The sequence below is a fragment of the Typopeltis vanoorti genome, chromosome 24, assembly GCF_054136105.1.
Source record: "Typopeltis vanoorti isolate ZY-2024b chromosome 24, IOZ_Tvanoo_1.0, whole genome shotgun sequence".
NCBI lineage: Eukaryota > Metazoa > Arthropoda > Arachnida > Uropygi > Thelyphonidae > Typopeltis > Typopeltis vanoorti.
Window position 1 is genome coordinate 40,732,713 of NC_143572.1, and position 20,359 is coordinate 40,753,071.

Genomic DNA, 20,359 nt, shown 5'->3' on the forward strand with positions numbered 1-20,359 from the left:
AAGTACATCAAGCAGTTAGATATTGGTTTAGACTACCACATGATGTTCCAGTTGCTTATCTTTATGCAACTGTTAAATATGATTAAATTTCTGCATTGAGATATATGGTTCCTTACTTAAAATAGCAAAGGTTAAATAAACTCCAATATTCATCTTCACCTTTTACCATAGTTGCCTTTACAACTCCTTTGATTACACAACAATTAACTAAAAACATTATGTTAGACTTTTGATAACAGAATGCAAATTATTTCTAACTCTCTTGAAAGGAAGAGATGGAAAAGACATCTAGTAGTTGACATGAGGCCCTTCAGTGGTTTGGAGAGGGCTCCTCAACATCTTTGGGTATGTGAAGTAACAAGAATGTTACCTAGATGGGATTATATAGATCTGGTCAGGGCTAGGATAAATGCCCTTTTATAGAAAGGTACATATAGCACATGTGGTAAGCATACATAAATATTTCATGTACGGCTGCATGTGGGTTCAGAGAGACTATGACACACATTTCAATGTTTTTCAGAATCCACAACATTACAGTTAAAAGACTGTAATGTTGTGGATTCCAACATTATAGTCTTTCGATTCCAACATTCTCGATTCACCAGAATTGAAAGAATGGGTAATGAAGGGAGCCAAATATCAGGACCGAGGAAGGCATTAGAAAGCCTGATCATTTGACATCAAGAGACGGTAGTGTTGTCATCCTGTATATCCAAGTCTGTGGATTGAACCAAGGCCTACATTGGGTCAATGATGATAAGATAAATTATTATGCCTCTAATGTGAGTATTAAAAGACAATGTTTAGAAGAATATGGCTCACTGCTGATCTTTTTGCTATAACCTCTCAAACAGAGGTGTGTGATGTATAAAGTCCTGTAAGGATGTATCCATCTTCGCAAATTATGGAAATAACTACCGTGTTAGAGTAAAACTTCAGTTTAATATAATCCAAAATAATCATTCAACTTTTCAACCTTCACATTAGGTCATCATCATCTAGAGTACACATATATATACAAAGAAACAAGCTGCACTACAATCTACATGATATGCTGAAGTTACATTGATTTAGTCAACCATTAAAATTACTGGCCTGACCTCTGGGCGGAAAAAAAAACCTTATTACGTCAAAGATAGCATCCTGTTATTATGTTATTATCTATTAGGTTACAAAATTAAATTAAGCTAGAGAGCAGCATGTTTACACAATTTTTTTTTTTTTTACTTATGTAACTATACATATATATTAGAACAAACCAGTATGGATGGTAGCCAATAAAAGCTGAAAATTGCTTAGAGTCAGGGTTTGTGGAAAGCTTGAATTAAGTAGGCTGAATGTGTGCCATTCAAATTCTTGGGATTTTTAAGCCACCATATTATTAAGTTTAGGTCGATTAATCAAAATTTCGCAGGCTTCTTTAAATTTCCGTTTATAACATGTTGAATGAACATGTTGCTCTCTAGCTTAATTTAATTTAGTAACCTAATAGATAACAGATAATAACAGGACTCTAGCTTTGATGTAGTAAGGTTTTCTTTTTTTTGTCCAGAGGTCAGGCCAGTAGTTTAAACAGTTGACTACATCAATGTAACTTCAGCATATCATGCACATTGTAGTGCAGCTTGTTTCTTTGTATATATGTGTATATTCCAGATGATGACCTCAATGTGAAGGTCGAAATGGTGAGTGATTATTTGGTTTATATTAAATTGAAGTTTAATTCTAACAAGGTAGTTGTTTCCGTAATTTGTGAACATGTTTTCTGAGCATGAAGGAAAGGATCCTATAAGGATGCATGGGTGTTAATAATAATAAGGACAAGAGGACATTCTTGGAAGATGAAAATGAATGCCATCAAGAGGGGGGGGGGAGAGCTAGACTTGTCTCACATAAAGAGGCACATAATTGGAAAGGAATGCATTAGCAGTTGAGTGAATAAATTCAAGAACAGGTAGTATGCGGCCTCCCTCTACAACTCCTTGACTATCTTCTTTAATAATACCTACACACCATTAAATATATATGGTTCAGTTATACATAAAAAAATAAATATTGGTTGGCATAATGTTGCAATGGTCTGTTATATTTCTAAAATAAAGATCATCTCAGGGTCTATTTATCAGTGCGATGAATACAAATAAAAAAAATAGTAATAATAATAATAAAAATAGATAATAATATGAAAAGCAGCATTTGTTGATTTGTATATGATGAACTATAATGGAATTTAAATTGCAAACATTTGTTTTTGCATATATATTTTATAATCTGTCTTCTTTGCTTACATACTCATTTCACAAAACCCTGACCTGTATCAGTTAATTGCTTAAACTATATGAAATGAATTCATATTTATAAATTTTGGGACACAAAAACACGTGTTAAACAGATTATTTTATTAATTACTAATAAAATAAAACTTGACGTTTCGACCCCTGCATCGAGGTCATCATCAGAAGGATACAAGTGTATAAGGAACCAAGCTACATGCTTTAGCCCTGTATACCGATAAACTAAATCTACATAGTTAATTAATCCTTTTCCCTAGCCTGACCTCTAGTGATAAAAAATATTTTTAAAAAATTAAAATTAAATAAAATAAATATATAAAAAAAAATAAATAAATAAATAAAAATACAACTACAATAAACTGCTAAAGTCCTCACATATTAATATTCTTCTGGATCTGTACAGTTCTGATTGTTATATGATTTCCTTCAGTTGCTGTTGAATGTTACAAACACTTCACCAGGTTGTCTTTTTGTAGTGGGATTTTCTACGGCTAGTTTAGGTTGTAGATGGGTCCTCCACATTCTTGGAATGGTTAGGCCCGCATTTTTGTTGAGATTTGGGTTATGTTTGAGCATTTCATGACTCTTTAAATTTTCTCTCAAACCAGGTTTTGGTGCGGTGTAGAGACTTGGTATTTTTCCAATCAATTCTGTGGTATGTTTGGAGTGCGTGGTCAGGAAGGCTGGTTTTTCCAAAATGGAGGTATTTAATGTGTCGTTTGTGTTCGTCTTGTCTGATTGGGATAGTTCGCCCTGTTTCCCCTATGTATGGTATGTTACATGTTCATTGCATTTTGTATACCCCTGGGTGGGCTAGGTGTGGAAGAGGATCTTTAGAAGAACTAAGTAGGTGTCTTAACTTATTTGGGGGTTTAAAGGTGGTTTTAATGTATTTGCATAGTGTTCTGTATATTTTTTCAGAAATGCCTCTAACATAAATTCCTAAATTTATAAATATGAATGATGATCACCGTGTAACCTTAAAAGAAAGAATACATGACATGAAATTATTATTATTATTATTATTATTCTGGTATTGGCAACTTCATGGAGTCCAAAGATTAATTGCAGGGGATCCAAACTATCCTACCTCTCCTTGAATATATTAACAGAGCACTCACAACTGACTGGTAATCCATTCCATTCATTCACAGCTCTCCAAGCAAAAAATCTAGTCCTCACAATCCTACTAACCACACATCTTTACTCAAATTTGATGTGCTGAAACATTTCCCTGCATCAATCCTATAAAACCCTGCAAGTAACAAACATTTCTGTTATATTCTCTCTTTATTACCTATCAACAATTTTTGCAATCCAAACACCCTCAATCTATCCTTATAGGGAATGTTTCACAGACCATTCATCATCATGGTCACTCGCCTCTGAATCCTCTCCACCACTTCATCCCTAAGAAATCCATGAGACCAGACCTGAGCACAGTAATCCATATGTGGATGTATCAAGGCTTTATAAAGAGGATTAACAACTTCCTTATCTCTATTTGTGTGTTCTTTAATAGCCAAGTAATCTTACGAGCCACCTTAGCAATATGTCCTCTAAACTTCAACTCTGTCTACCACTATCTGTAAATCTCTAGCTTCATCTATTTCCTGGAGTACAGTTTCATCAATGTGGTATACAGCTTATAATAAATTTATCCCAAAATGCATAACTGCACATTAAACTGATACTCATTAATAAATTTATCGGACAGCTATTTAAATCATCATGCAAGCTCTCCACATCACCTTGATTAACTACGAGGTGTGGCTATTAAATAAGGAGATTGGTTGCAAAAATGTGATTTATTATTACAATTGTACAACTTAATTGTTATCCCCTTCAACATACTCCCCTCCTCTATCTATACACCGTTGCATACGAATTTTCCATTGCTGAAAGCAATGCTGCAAGTCATCAGGTGTTATTCAGTAGTACTGCCGTTTTCTGCTTTACCTCATCAACTGACTGAAAATGGGTGCCCTTCAATGCAGATTTCAACTTTAGAAAAAGGTAAAAGTCGTGCATGGAGCTAAGTCTGGCAAGTAAGGTGGATGGTCCAACACTGGAATACTACTTTAGAGACATTGCAATGTGGGCTGGAGTGTTGTCCTGATGGAGAATCCAAGCATTGGGTCTCTTTTTCACTTGTTCTCTCAGCTTGGCCCGAACCTCAAGGTAATAATGTTGGTTAACTGTCTGACCCTCTAGTACCCATTCAACTATTACCACCATTGATATATAAAAAAAAAAAAAAGATCAGCATTGCCTTCAGTTTTGACTTGCTCATTCTTGCATTTTTCATTCTCAGTGATGTGGGAGTTTTCCAGTGCATCGATTGTCCCAGGGTTGGACCATCAACCTTACTCGCCAGACTTAGCTTCACGCACGACTTTTACCTTTTTCCAAAGTTTGAAATCCACATTGAAGGGCACCCATTTTCAGTCAGTGATGAGATAAAGGAGAAAATGGCAGTGCTACTGAAGCAGATAATACCCGATGACTTGCAGCACTACTTCCAACAATGGAAAATTTGTATGCAACGGTGTATAAATAAAGGAGAGGAGCATGCTGAAGGAGATAATGATTAAGTTGTACAATTGTAATAATAAACCACATTTTGCAACCAGTCTCATTTTTAATAGCCACACCTCGTATTACTCTACATAATTTTCCATCATCAGCAAACATCTGAATATTTCCTTTCAGATTATTTCCTATATCATTTATGTACAAATTAAACAGTAGTAGTCCTAGCATGGAACCTCGTGGCACACCACTAGTCACCTAATTTTGTCTGGATTCTGCTCCTCTTCTGAGTCTGAAGAATTTATCTGATGATCTACAACCTTCCCCATCTTTACATATTTTAGCACTTCTTTTTCTTTAAGATGTAGTTCCTTTTTTTTATATATAATTTTTTACACTTTTTGATGATCTTGTCTGCATATTAAGTTCTTTCAGTTGTATTACTCGCTTTTCTGTTTCTTCTCCAGTTTCTCCTTGTAGAACAGTTTAATGGTTTTGCATTTCGTCTTGTATCTGTTCAGCTGTTATACTAGGTTCATTATTGGTAATTTCAACTGATGTTGTTCCATCTATATTTGACTGGGAAAGTGGCTTCTGCAGATCTGGAATTTTGGGGCTAATTTTGAGCTCATTTGGTCATGTGGTTTGTGATTTTACCATGTGTAGTTGGTTTAAAAGCACCATCTTACTAGACTGAATTGGAAGATCCCGGAACTCTTCATTATGCCTCTAAAAGCATGTCTGGAAAATTCATCGCAGGACAAATCATTGCTGACAATTGATTGCGAGGAAAATTCATCATGCGAACTATTGAATTCGGAAAAAATTCACTGAAAATGTTATTGCTAGAAAATTGAAATGATACTGCATTGATACCGATATATTAAAAGTAAATGCAGTGCAAAATAAATTTCACAAAATAAAATTTTATTATGTATCTATGTATTAGTTGGTACGGTTAGCCAAGTGGCTGGTTGCTTTGCCTGGGAAAGGAGTGTCCTGGGTTCGAATCCCGTCATTGACATGAGGAGCTTAGGATCTTTCTCAGACTTAGCCAAGTTAGCCAGTTTTGGCGAGGGTTTTACTTCCCAGTTTATGTGGGGTTTTCCCCTCCTGCAAGCAGGCAAACCAGCCTTGAGAATAACGCTTATACAGACATAGGATACACTGGTAGGCATAGTGCCAACCACCTTATCCTCATATAACGGTTGTGGTTATAAGGAATAGAAACTCTCGACACGTAGAGGTAAAAGAGAGATAGATCTATGTATTATTTATTTAGATTTTCATAATATTTTTTATTCTTATACAGTGAAAGTAATATTTTATTGATTGACGAGTTTCCTAATTTCTGTTTTGTCTTAAAATGGTATAAATATTCTTTCTTACTTTGATACTACAGATTCTGTTGATGGAATATTAATATTTACAAAATTATAACCACAACTGTTATATGAGGGTGAGAGCTAGTTCTCAGCACCAACTATCTCTTTTAAAACCATAGCCGCCCGGCTCGCTTATTCACATCCTGGAATTTCAATTCCTACAGTTTGCTACCTTGGAGGAATTCATACCCCACCTGAGATTATCTCAGGTGGAGAAAAAGACTAAAAACTTTGCGTTTGATTGTAAGAGAGAAAAAACCCTTTCAGTCATAAGACTGAGGATTAAATAATCCGTGATACAGAAAATTCTACACACTAGAAAATGCTCTATTTGAGCTACTACAAAATGGCAGCTGTGATATCACCAAAAGTAATTCCATAATCAGTGGGAGCCAGACCCAGAGTTGATAAGAAGATTGAAGTAATGCAGAAGTCATATTTCCATATACAAGTAGCCAAAAGGTGTCACACCTTATTACTAAGATACTTGGATTAGAGATAAATGTTGAAAGTTTTTCCACTTGGTTATGCTATAAATTAAAGATGCTAAGAAATTATAATCTTGGTTTGATCCTTTATCCAAGTGTAAGCAAACAAAGTTTGCACATGAAATAACTTTACGACTCGGCAACTCGTATATAGAGACTAATGACTTCACAGCACTTGCCTTAGTATCCAATAATGCAACAAACTTTGTTTGCTTACACTTGGATAAAGGATAAAACCAAGAATATAATTTCTTGGCATCTTTAATTTATACTACAGTCATACCCCAACTTACGTGGTTTCTTATATGTACATATTCCTGTCCCGCTTCACGCCTCACCACTAGTCATATCATTCCGGCGCCAGCCGCATTCGCACATGCTGTGAACAAGCACTGATGTTTCGCACGGTCTCCATTCATACACGATTTTTATAGTCTACAAACCTTGCGATTGTTTAATGTTATGTTCTCGATAAAAATTTTATCCCATAAAAAATAATAATGTCGTCCAAAAGAAGCAAGTCTGATTCTTCTACAGCTAGCAAGAAAAGAAAAACATTGACTTTGGAAACAAAACTCAACATTATTAAGGATTTTGAAGGCGGAATGAAAATTTGTGAGCTAGCAAAGTACTTCGATTTACAGGAATCCACAATAAGAACAATCATAAAAGAAAGGGTTACAGATTTTGGAGGACATAGATACTAACGAGGAATGAATTGTACCCACAAGGCAAGGAATAAAAAAATCATTAGCTTGCTATGAAGAAATTTTGCATGACAAGAAAAAGACATTATGCCGTCAGACGAATCTATTAGATTTTATGGACCCATTGACATCGAAATAACTTTCTTTTTTTATGTATGAAAAACTACAATTATGATTATATTTCTTAAAAAATATGTGTTTTTGTACCCAATTAACTAATATTTTGTATGTTTGTATATATAAATTATATGCAAAATTATATCCCGAGTTACGCGAATTTAACTTAAGCATTTTTTGTTGGTCCCACCTACTGTGCAACTTTGGGGTATGACTGTATAACCAAGTGGGAAAACTCAGCAGGGAGGAAAAAAGTACAACCTATGGCTGTCCTCTCTATTTGTTAATGGAAATTTCCTTACCAAATGAAATACCCCCCAAGTTCTTGGCAACTTAAACAAGGCACCAAGGAGGAAATTATGCTAGGATAAAGTATCCTTAATAGAGAACACTGGTGAATAGAGAGGAAACATCAAACTGACCATTATGTTACTCAATATTAGGCTTAATGGAGTGAAACAACATTAAGAAAGGATTAAGAATGTTATTTAATTCTTCCAATATTTCATTTCGGTTGCTGAGCCACCGTCAGCAATTACAATATGAGACGTAACACACACACACACACACAACTAACTGAAACGACTAACTTTTGTCCACTCCATGGACAAAAGACTAGAGTCCTAACTAGGTGGGGCATCTGTGTGCACCTACTGGCAGCCTAGGATCTAAACTGGGATCTGAAAGTATTAGTGTTTCCCATATTTTAGGAAGTTTAATGCAACAATATTTAAGTTTGGTTGATTTTGGAGAGCAGCTGCAGATTCCAAAAGATGGTCCTTCTCTTCTAAATTTACTGCAATGGAGCATGTTGATTTTTTCCAATTGATTCTATGAACTGTATCTAAAGCAAGGTCTGATTGATCATAGTCTTAACTGCAGTTGTATTTCATCTGTTCTTCCAAGTGGCTAATCTTCTTGTCTGTCCATAGTGGGCCAACATGCAGGAACAGGGCACTTTATATACTCCAGGCACAGAGTGAGGAGGGAGATGATCTTCAGCTACAGATATGACTTCATCTGTAGTAATTCTTGTCCCTTTCAAGTGATTCTTTAAATTTGGGAATAGGAAATAGTCAGATGGAGAGCCAGGACTGGTGAATAGGATGGATGAGGCAGGCATTGAAAGCCCAAATTGTGTATTGTCTGTTGGGTTTCATGAGCAGTGTGAGCAGGTGTGTTTGTCCTGCAAACGCAACATGCCTCTTCTCAGTTTCCTGTTCTGTTTTTCCTTCAGTACTTTCTTCAATTCTTTCAGAGCTGTTGAATAAACAGATGCTGTAACAGTTTTACCTCTTTTGAGGTACTTGGTAAGGATTACACCATCCATATCCTAAAAGACAATGGTAAGAACCTTCCCTGCTGACTTTTGGGTTCGGAAATTCTTTGGCAATGGAGAACCTTTGTTTCCACTCCACTGACTATTGTTTGGTCTCTGGTCACAATGATGAAGTCGTGTTTCATCAATAGTCACAATACGAACCAAAAAATTTGCACCTGATTTCTCAAAATAACCCAAAATCCCTTGAAATGACAGCACATGTTCTCTCTCTTGGTCGGCATTCAAATATTTGGGAACCCACTTTGCCGAGAGCTCCTGATGTTCAAATGTTGGTGGATAATGACCCTAACTCATTCCCTGGATATCTCCAGAGTCTTTGCAATGTTTTTGGCTGGTATTCATCTATCATCAAGGATCACGGTATGCACTGTATCGATGTTTTCAGGTGTGATTGCTGTGGAAAGTCTTCCTGATCTGGGGGCATCTATTGTCTCAGGATGCCCAGTTATAAATTTTGCCACCCATCTGGCAACTGTTGGATATGTTGGGACACTGTCTCCTAAAGTCTGAAGACAAAGTTTGGTGAATCTCAGTTGCGGACTTTTCTTGCAGTATAAAAAACTTGATGATAGCCCGCACCTCTGTGTCTTCGAATTTTTACAAAACCTTTGACATTTCTTAAAACACTAAAAGAAAAAGAACACATTATTATAATTTGATGAAATATGGGAGTTAAAGGGTTTTAAGATATGTTCTTTCTTGTGGTTATACCAATTGCTTCAATATCATTTTTGTTCTAGGTGTTTATCAGAACTTTTCAGCCCCCCCCCCCACAGATCATATAAACAATTAGCATTCCTTATCTGCCCCTCCCCCAAAGGATAAGCCACAGTTCTTAAACCTGCTAGGTGTTTACCAGGAATTGTGCAGATGTAAGCTGTCCTACTATGAACAAACTAGCATAACAACAAACATTAGAATCACCAAACACAAGGATCATATCCCACTCCATCACTACATGCACTTAGGGTTTGCTAACCATGCCTTGGAAACCTGTCACAAGATACAACAGAAAAAGGCTAACCTACTCCACAGGAGCATAATTGAATGCTAAAGACTTTCTCTGGAATCTGCCTCAAATCTGGGACGTACTCATCGTTCAAACTTAATTCAACAGCCAAGAATACCAACCCTAGCCGACTAGCAGAGACTATTTAGCACTTTAGACCTGCCTTTGTTGGTCTGCATCAGCCATACTTATCCTATGTAGTGCCTGTATACATGTATCAATTTGGTCACTGTTTCTGAATAAAACTTATTCTAATTAATATATAGTGTATGTGTCCACACAGTTAGCCTAGTGGCTATGCACTTCACAACCACATGCCTGGGAAAGGAGGAGTGTCCTAGATTCAATTCCCATCATGGATGTGAGGAGCTTAAGGATCTTTCTCAGATATAGCCAAGTTAGCTGGTCTTGGACATGGACAGCAGAGCCCCCCCCCCCCCCAGTTTATCTAGGGTTTTTCATCCTCAGGATGTTACGTTAGCTCCATAACAGACCAGAAGGCCTAGCAGGTAGAAGATATATAGTGTATAGTAAACCCTCAATTTAACGGACTAATAGGGGCTAAGGGGAGTCTGTTAAATCGAAAGCCCGTTAAATTGCGAATTTTTTAAAATAAAAACATTTGAACATTATACTGCAAGTTTATCAATATTAGCACTGTAATAACAAAAAATTGTTTTACACACACTTTTAGATAAGTTAATGTTCGATGTTGAGACGCTTGGTTTAGGTAATCTTGCTTTGGAAAAACTATCAAGTTTTTTTGAACTTTATAATTATGTATCCTGTTTTTTTATAATTAACTCCCTAAAATTATAAATGTGTGTAATAAAACTACCGCAGAAAGTCACACCACACAAAAAGGAAGAACCAATTACAGTGTGACTGTTGCGATCACATCCTAATCATTAGCCGAACATGTTTTATGAGTGGTGACTCATTTATGTCGGCCAAATTACTACAGTGTTTTTCCAACACATGATGGCCTATTCGCCAAAATTTGTTAAAAATAATAGGAAATTAATAACAAAAAATAACCTGTTAATTTAATTATAAGCAAATCTTGATTATTGTAGACAGGCTTATACGTTGGTTATGCATTTCTAAATCACTTAGGGAATTGAACAACGTAGATCCGAATATAAATTAAATTATACTTTAATAAACATTTCTGATATTTCAGCAATGTCACATTGCCATTTTCAAAAGGAACATACAAAAAAGGCACGTGCACGCAGGCACTACAACACAGTAACTGAGAATGAAGATATGAAGCTATCGTTCTCCTAGAAGTCCTGATGGTGCCCTCTAGCGGGCTAAGTAGTGTTCTTGGCCGTTGAGCTGAAGGTCTGCTGATGTATGCCTCCCAAATTTGGGGCAGTCGCATACAACCAAATTTGTTGAGGTTTGGGGAGTTTCTTAGGGCTGAGGCTGATTCCATAAATAGTCTTTCGAATTTGTATTTGCTACGGTATTACTGTAGCTTTCTTCCACCATATTCTGTGGCGTGTATCCGGCATGGTCTGCAAGACCAGAATGGCTGTACTTTGGGTATTTTTCTGGGAGCAATGGCGAAGTTGTGGCCACGTGCAAGCACATTGAGTGCTTCAGTGTGACTGAAGAAAGGTTGATTACGGTGTTGGTAGCAAGTTTTGAATTGACAGTAGAATTCTTTTTTAATTTTTCGAATTTTTTCATCTGTTGGCCTCGTATATTTTCAAATTCTTTGTCTGCAGCAGTAAACGAGATGTCATGTAAAATAGACCACAGTTTGTGATTTAAAGTGCACGAAAAACTTCGCCATTGCTCCCAGAAAAATACCCAGTGAGGATATTATGATCCAAATCGAAAGGGGAATCAGCCACCTTCCACATCAAATCACCAACAGTGTAAGACTGGATGTAGCTTGTGTCCTTTCCAAAGCAAGACCACCAAAAACCAACATATCCAACAAGGAATTTAAAGCTCTACAGGAAATGAAGAATAATAAAGAATTAGTTATCACCAAAGCGGATAAGGGAAATGCAACTGTAGTACTTAACGAAAAGAACTACAAAGTTAAGCTTAATGCTCTTCTATTAGATCGGGCTACTTACTTCCCTATCGAATATAATCCCACCAACTCACAAATCAGAAAACTTCACAGGCTCCTTAAGAAAGTTACCAACAGATTAAAGCCGTTTAACTCTATACTCCTCCGTATTTATGGACTCCCAAAAAATACATAAAGAAAATGTGCCATTACGTCCCATAGTGGATGGCATTGATTCCCCCCACATACAAATTAGCTAACCATTTGACCAAAGAGCTCACATACTATACTGGAACACACCATCACACATAAAAAACTCAGCCCACTTCAAAGCCAGCATAGAAAACCTTACACTCCAACATACTGACATAATGGTCAGCTTTGACGTCTCCTCCTTATTCACAAATGTCCCACTCAAGGAAACTTTAGAGCTAATCCAAGCTAAATTTTCTCCCGATATCTCAGCCCTATTTCAGTTCACAATGAACTCAGGTTATTTCGTTTGGCAGGGAAAATTCTACAAACAAATAGAGGGGACAGTCATGGATTCTCCACTCTCCCCACCCTTGGCCAATTTCTTTATGGAGACCTTTGAAGAAAAAGCCTTAGCCTCTGCCCCACAAAAACCAACCATATGGCTCTGCTACGTTGATGATGTGTTCGCTATTTGGCCACATGGCTCTGAAACACTCCTCTCCTTCCTTACACACTTAAACAACCAACAGTCCAGAATCAAGTTCACCCTGGAAAAAGACGAAAACAACAGCCTCCCTTTCCTAGACACACTAGTCACCCACCAGCCTGATGGAACCTCGGTTTTCTCAGTTTATAGAAAACCCACCCATACAAGAAGATACATTCACCAACAATATGGAGTGGTGAAAACACTATACAATAGGGCTAAACTAATCTGTTCTAACGACATGGCCCTAAACATTGAACTAAATCACATCCTCAACACTTTCTCAGCCAATGGCTACCCCCCCCCCCCCAAAAATCCAAAAAATATTAAAACCTACAAACCACAGTTCCCCCCCCCCCCTCCACAACAAAGATTACTCTAAATCCATCACCATTCCCTAAATACGAGGCAACTCGGAAAAAATTACCAAAATTTTAAAAAAACATGACCTCACTTCCTGTTACAGGCCTTACAGAAAATTGCCATCCCTTATCCACTCCACCAAAGACCAACCTCTTCCCCTAGACCTACCTGGTGTATACCAGGTCCCTTGCTTGTAAAGTGTCTTACTTTGGCCAAACAGGCAGAACAGCGAATATCAGAATTTCTGAACACAAGGGCTACATCTGGTTTCACAAGTACAGCCATTCTGGTCTTGCAGACCATGCTCTGGATACACGCCATAGAATACGGTGGAAGAAAGCTACAGTAATATACACCGTAGCAAATACAAATTCGAAAGACTATTTATGGAATCAGCCTCAGCCCTAAGAAACTCCCCAAACCTCAACAAATTTGGTTGTATGTGACTGCCCCAAATTTGGGAGGGATACATCAGCAGACCTTCAGCCCAACGGCCAAGAACACCTACTTAGCCCGCTAGAGAGCACCATCAGGACTTCTAGGAGAACAATAGCTTCATATCTTCATTCTCAGTTACTGTGTTGTAGTGCCTGCGTGCACGTGTCTTTTTTGTAAGTTCCTTTTGAAAATGGCAATGTGACGTTGCCGAAATATCGGAAATATTTATTAAAGTATAATTTAATTTATATTCGGATCTACGTTGTTCAATCCCCCTAAGTGATTTAGAAAAGAAGAAACGAATCTTGATTAAAAGCATTTTAACAGGGTGTTAATTTTCACATGCGACATACGGACCGTAAATTTTGTCCGTTAAATCGAGGATTTACTGTACGTTATAATTTTCTTAAATAACAGCATTATGAATAACTAATATATATATATATATGCCTTACCATCGGAATTTAACCTACACTTATTTTATTAACTGCTTACACTTACAGAAAAAATAATTTTAACTGAATAATTTATTACAAAAATAGTAAAAAGGGCAATAGTTATATGAGATTGCACATCGTGCAAACAGTATTATGCCATATGAAAACATGCTTCTTTGTTAACATAACCCTGATGAATGAATATTACTGAACCCTCTTTAATATATAACTTTACAATTTCCATATTGTTATAATTTATTGTTATATCATACATACTCTCTCATCTTTTCCAACTTCCCTATAAATTAAAATTTCAGATTCTTCAGAGGATACTCCTAATACAAACAAGACATATGAGGGTGGTCTGAAAAGTTAGAGGCCGACCTTATCGGCAAGATTTTTTTTTCTAAGTTACATCTGTCATAAGCATCCATGTGAAATTGCAAGTCATTCTATCAAGTAGTTTGTTTTATACAACTGTCTGAAGCAAAAGTGTTGTCTGTATCCCTTGAAATGGATAAAATTGAGTATCATGTGGTTATAAAATTCTTTGTAAAAGAAGGTTTAACACCAAAAGAAATTCATTCGAAGTTTCATAAAAGTTTATGGGCACTCTTCTCCTTCGTTTTTGACAAGAAATAAGCTGCTGAGTTTAAACATGGCCATACCAGCCTTGAAGATGATTCACGTGAAGGACGTCCAAAAAGTGTGACAACACCAGAAATCATTGATCGAGTGCACGATATGGTATTGGATAACCAGCGAGTCAAAGTGAGTGAAATTGCTAAGACTATAGGATTTCAAAAGAACATGTAGGATATATTACAATAAAGAGCCAAGAGGCTATTTTTTCCGGTGACATAAATTAAGTTAAGGGGATAATAAATCTCTCATTATTTTAATTATAGTGTTGTACTACCAGGTGTTGACTTACGCTTGGACTTGTCGAAAGTTCTTCGGCATGAAACTCTTAGATTTTGATTTCTGAGTTTCTTATCCGGCTTTAAAATAATGAGGGATTTATTATCCCCTTAACTTAATGTAGGATATATATTTGCATGAAGAATTGCATATGAAAAAGCTTTGCGCAAGATGGGTGCCACGCTTGGTCAGAGTAGATCAAAAACGAATTCGCATGAAAATCTCTGAACAGTGCTTGGAGCGTTTTAACAAGAATAAAACTGATTTTTTGCATCAATTCATTACTACGGATGAGACTTGGATTCACCATTACACACCAGAATCCGAACAGCAGTCAAAGCAGTGGACAGAAGCCAGTTGTTCAGTGCCAAAGTTGGTTCCATTAGCAGGAAAGGTCATGGCATCTGTGTTTTGGGATGCTAAAGGCATTTTTGTTTATTAATTATCTTGAAAGGGTAAAACAATAACCAGGGAATATTATTCCTATCTTTTAACCAGACTAGACAAAAAAATTCATGAGAAAAGACCCAGTTTGCAGAAGAAAAAAATTATCCACAAAGTTTTGGCAATGCGAAAATTAAGGGATCTGCACTATGAATTGTTGGAACATCCACCCTATTCCCCAGATTTGGCTCCCTGTGACTTCTGTCTCTTCCCAGAACTAAAACTCTTCCTCACTGGTCAGCGTTTTTCTTCGAATCAAGAGGTGATAAATTCATTTTTTCATCTATTAGGCCGAGAACTTTTCAGACCATCCTCGTAAATATGGCTTTAAAATATTCATAAAATATAGGATGGCTCACAAACATGTGCCAAACTTCAGACAGTTCTTCACTAACTTATTTTTAGTGAACAGTTTATCAATGGATCACAATCTCAGCCATTTACAGAGCTACAGTAAATGGAAAAGGAGAAACACAAGGGCACAGACTGAATGGAATCAGCACATTGGAATGGTACTGTATTCAGACGTAATCCCTCATTACTATATGAGAGGGTGGATTCACTCATGCAATGTGTATGAGCCCACCAGTTTGTGCTAGCCATTGTGGAAAGAAGATTGGTTGTTCTGTGTCTGAAATGTAAGTGACAATAAAAACACAATTCAGTAATGGAATGTATGCGTTATTGAATTGCTAAGTACCTGTTCAAGAACAGGTACTGCTTTCTCAATAACTGTAACCATAGCACACTGATAGGCACAGATTATAGTGCTTGAAAGATATGGAATCATTAACTACAGTGTAAGTCCAGAAGCAAATATTTACCAAGTTACTCATCTAACTGCATGCAACTAGAATGCAGGCATGGTGAACTTTACATCAGTGAGGTCTACATCCATACTACCATCAAAACATGGAAACACCTGCCTGAGGATGATATAGCTTAAGTAAATTCTTTGAATTGAAGAATGAATGGCATCAACTTGTGAAAAACATTTCTTGTCTGATAGGATAGCCAGTTATCACAGACATGGCGCAGTCTAGTCAACCAACTAGCTGAGCCATTCATTCTAGAGGGACATTTAACAATAGTCTATTTACTTGCATTTCCTACTTCTTTTAGAAGACTTTTCTCCAAACCAGATTAAATATGTGGCAGCAACATGACAGTGCATACCACTTTTTTGCCTATAACCAGAGTAGTTGAATCAGAGTTATAAAAATCTTCATGCCTGGCTACTATATTCTCCAGATTAAACACTCCTTGATTTTTATTTGTGGGGAATACATGAAGCCTAATGTCATGAGAAAATGCTGACATAAGTTGAACTCTTATAACACATCGATTTATGATGCTCTAATACAGAACAAATCATGAAAACATGTTCGATCTTAAAACAAGCCTAATTATGGCAAGATCATTTCAAACAAGCCACTAAATTATGTATGTTGTGGTTCAATTTCATCAAATATGAATATAATACTGTTTCAATGCAGCTGATTAATTTTTTCAATTAAAATAGTTTTATTTAATCTGTACATTTCTTCGAGTTTTCCTCTTTCCATTCATTGTAACAAATTTGTACAATTTTGATTTCGACTTTCCTTTAGATAAGCCTAAGTTTTGAAACTTCACTGATATGAACTTTTCATTCCAAATAAGCCAATGGACCATCCAAAAATTTGGCACATGTTTTGTAGAACTATATGAATATATTCAAGAAAAATCATTAACCACTTAGTCTATTTTGTTAAAATATTCAAAAGTAATTTATTTATATTTAAAATTTTATTTGAATTAAAAATGGAATACTGGACAGTTTCTTTAATATTAATTTGATGCTGTAATTATTGTGTAAGATATGGTCAAGAAGAAATTATATACCTATATACTTTTTGAAGATGAACTTCTGAACTATTAGATATAGCAAAATGGCACAAACTTGCAAGAGATATAGACAAGATGATACCTGAAAATACAAAAAAGGAAAATAACTTATGGAATAGAAAGAAGAGTTTCACTTACAATCCCCAAATGAAAATTTTCTAAGCTTGAAATGTTCAGGCTTATCAAGAGAAAGTTTAAATCAAAAGAATATTGAGCCAATGGCTTTTTTTTTCGTTTTTGATATATCAATAGTTAAAGATGCAAGTAAATCAAATTATCTTTTCCACAAGTGCACTGCAAGAGTTTTATTTCAAGTAGTCTACTTTCAGATAATAATCACAGTACTTAAATTTAGAAGTTCAAAATGTATCATGTTATTATTATACAAGTTTAAGGAGAGATGCTAAAAACTGCACCTCTCAGATGAGGCTTCACCCTTCATGAAGGCACACACTTATTAACAGTACCTAACAGCTCTTTAAACTTGTTCATGGATAAAGCATCAACTCCTGTAGTAACTCATTTCACTCATACACCACTCTCTAAGCAAAATATCTAAGGTCCTTACTCTTGCTAACCACATCCTTGCAAACTTCCAAGTTCTTGCTCTTTCTCACCTAGTAATGTACTTAAAGATTTCTTAGCATTTCTGTAAAAATCCCGTCTTTACCATCTATCAGCTAAACTTTGCATCTTATAACCTTTCGAGTTTATCCTCAGAGAGTACTCCCATCATTTTGATCACTTACTTCTGAATCCTCTTCATCACATTAACCTAATGAGCAATCTGTGGACAACAGTCCAGATGTGGACGTATCAAAGCTTTATAAAGAAAATTTCCTTATCTGTTTGTCAATGTGTTTCTTAACAATCAAATTATCCTTTGAACTACTATGCCCATTTCTGTGATGTCATTTGAATTTCAACTGTCCACACTACCTTTATATCCCCAACCTCAATTCCTTGCAGTCCAGTTCCATCTCTATGTAATATATAACCAGTAGTTTCATTCCAAAGTGCAAAACTTCTCACTTTCATATACTAAATTCACAGCCATTTATCCTTTTGTCCACATCCAGTATATTTAAGATTACCTTGCACTGCCTCACCTTTATTAACTACTTTTCTCCCTAGTTTAGCATCAAATAATCTTCCTCATATCATAAACTTAACAGCAGCTGCCTAATTACAGAGATTTGTGGTCATTTGCCCCCTCTTGAATTCAATTCCACTATAAATTACTTGGATGTCTGTTCAGCAGCCACCCTTTTATCAATGTTTTTACCAGTTTCATGTCAATTTGTTCCAACTTGCATACAGGGTTCCACGTGATATCCCTTCAAATACTCTTGCAGTCCAGCAATATTGTGCTATAGCCACTTCCTTGATCAAACTCCACTGTGCTTTATTGTAGAAAGTGAGTAAATTACTAAGACAAGATCTTTCTCTTCACAAAGCCACACTGTCAACTATAAGTGTCATATTCCTATCTAACTATCTTGAATTCTGCACTTGACAAACTTTTCCAATACCTTAACCACTATTTGTTTATATAGTGAGATTATCTTAACCTCTTTCTGTTTTTTACTCTGTCAGTGCTGAGATTTAAACAGCATAGTTAGGGGAAACTGCCATTTCTCTTGCACTTTTCTGTAAACAGACTGATATCTCATCCGATTATGATGTACGTTGTAACCAGGAAGAATGAATTCTCTCTCATCCAAGTTATTTAATAATAAGGTGATATGCTTTTTTTTTTTTTTTTACTTGTATATGAAAAAACATATGTCTATATTTCTTCTTAAGTCTCGCTCCCACATATGCCTTTATCATATCCATATATGCCTTTGTTTCTACTTGTATATAAAAATATATGACATCTACATTTCTTCTTAAGTCTCAGGCCAACTAACAAGACCTCAATAAAGATTAAAAATAGTCTGCATAGTGACTTCTCATAATGAGAAGACAATAGCCTCTATAGCCACTAGTCAGTTGCAAAGTTACTTCATGCTTATTGGGTATAGAATTAAAACACTGTTTTAGGTCATTATCTCTCAATAACTACATAAATTCCATTTTATTCCTTGCTTATCTGCAGTTCCCCATAATGATTACTTGCCATGTGCTCACCAATCTGATTTCCTTGATGCACATCACTCCTTTAAATCTAGGCCAAACAGCTGAAAATGCAAATCTACCTTCTTGATGAACTTCCTACTTTTTCTGGCTATAATGTTACTATCATTTGCAATATCCTACTTCAATCCTGTTCTCTACCCTCTCTGAAAATAAAGCATTTATTACATTTTATTCCTGTAACAATATCTTCCTATGTCAACCAAATCACACCAATGTCTAATAATCTTTGACGAATTCAGGCTAACCAACGCCAAAAACTGCTCATTTTTATTCTCGATACTTCTGAAATATCCCTTGGGCACATAGGTACATGTGAATCTATTAAGAAGTCTCATTCAGATTTGAGACTCAACTCAGATTTGCAATATGAGAAACTGAATTCCACATTCTATGATCTTCTCATTCTGACACTCACCTCAAGGTAGCCTGTGCATATGCTCACCTGCATCTTCCTGATAGCTTTAGGTTCTCTAATTTTGTACCAACCATTCTCTCAATGAACAAAACTTTCTTCAAACACCTAATTCCAAATGTATTCAACTGCAAACCATTTATGCAAGTCCTTTAATCCATAAAAGTCACTCCAAACATTTAAAAACCCTACACCATTTATTATTAATATTACTCTAAGATCCTCATGAAGTCAAAGACTCATCCAGGAGGTCCCTTTATCATACACACAGCTTATCATACCACACCTTAAATACATTTAAATTCTCTGCAGACAGCACATTCTCAGGCAAGGCATTCCAATCATTCACAATTCTGCCTGCTTTTCACTCCCTTGTTCATACTCTCCTTGCACAGATTCCAGGGATGACCTCTTGTTCTCCCTTGATCTTTCACTATTTTATATAAAACCTCTTCAACATTTATTCCTTACCAACTTGTACATCTCTATCATATCATCCTCCCCTTCCTTCTATCTATTAGACTCTGTAAATTTCATCTTCTCAACTTTTCCTCATATACAACATTCCAGAGATCAGGGCCAAATGTCCCCATCCACTCACCTCTGGACCCTTTCCAACATCTCTTTGTCCTTTTGAAAAGCAGATGACAAAATCTGTGCACAGTAGTCCTGTGTGCCTAATCAGTCTTATACAATTTTTTTTTTAATATAGAGAAACCTGTGG

At 36.1% G+C, this 20,359-nt stretch overlaps 1 protein-coding gene across 1 annotated transcript in view; it reads right to left on the reverse strand.

Moving 5' to 3' along the window:
* LOC150093123 (protein FAM234B-like) overlaps positions 1-20,359 on the reverse strand; it is a 124,079-nt gene that overhangs the window by 16,850 nt on the left and 86,870 nt on the right. Inside the window, exon 4 of the mRNA XM_090414157.1 lies at positions 17,079-17,163. Within this exon, the coding sequence (XP_090270283.1) occupies positions 17,079-17,163 (85 nt within the window). The remainder of the gene's footprint in view (positions 1-17,078; positions 17,164-20,359) is intronic.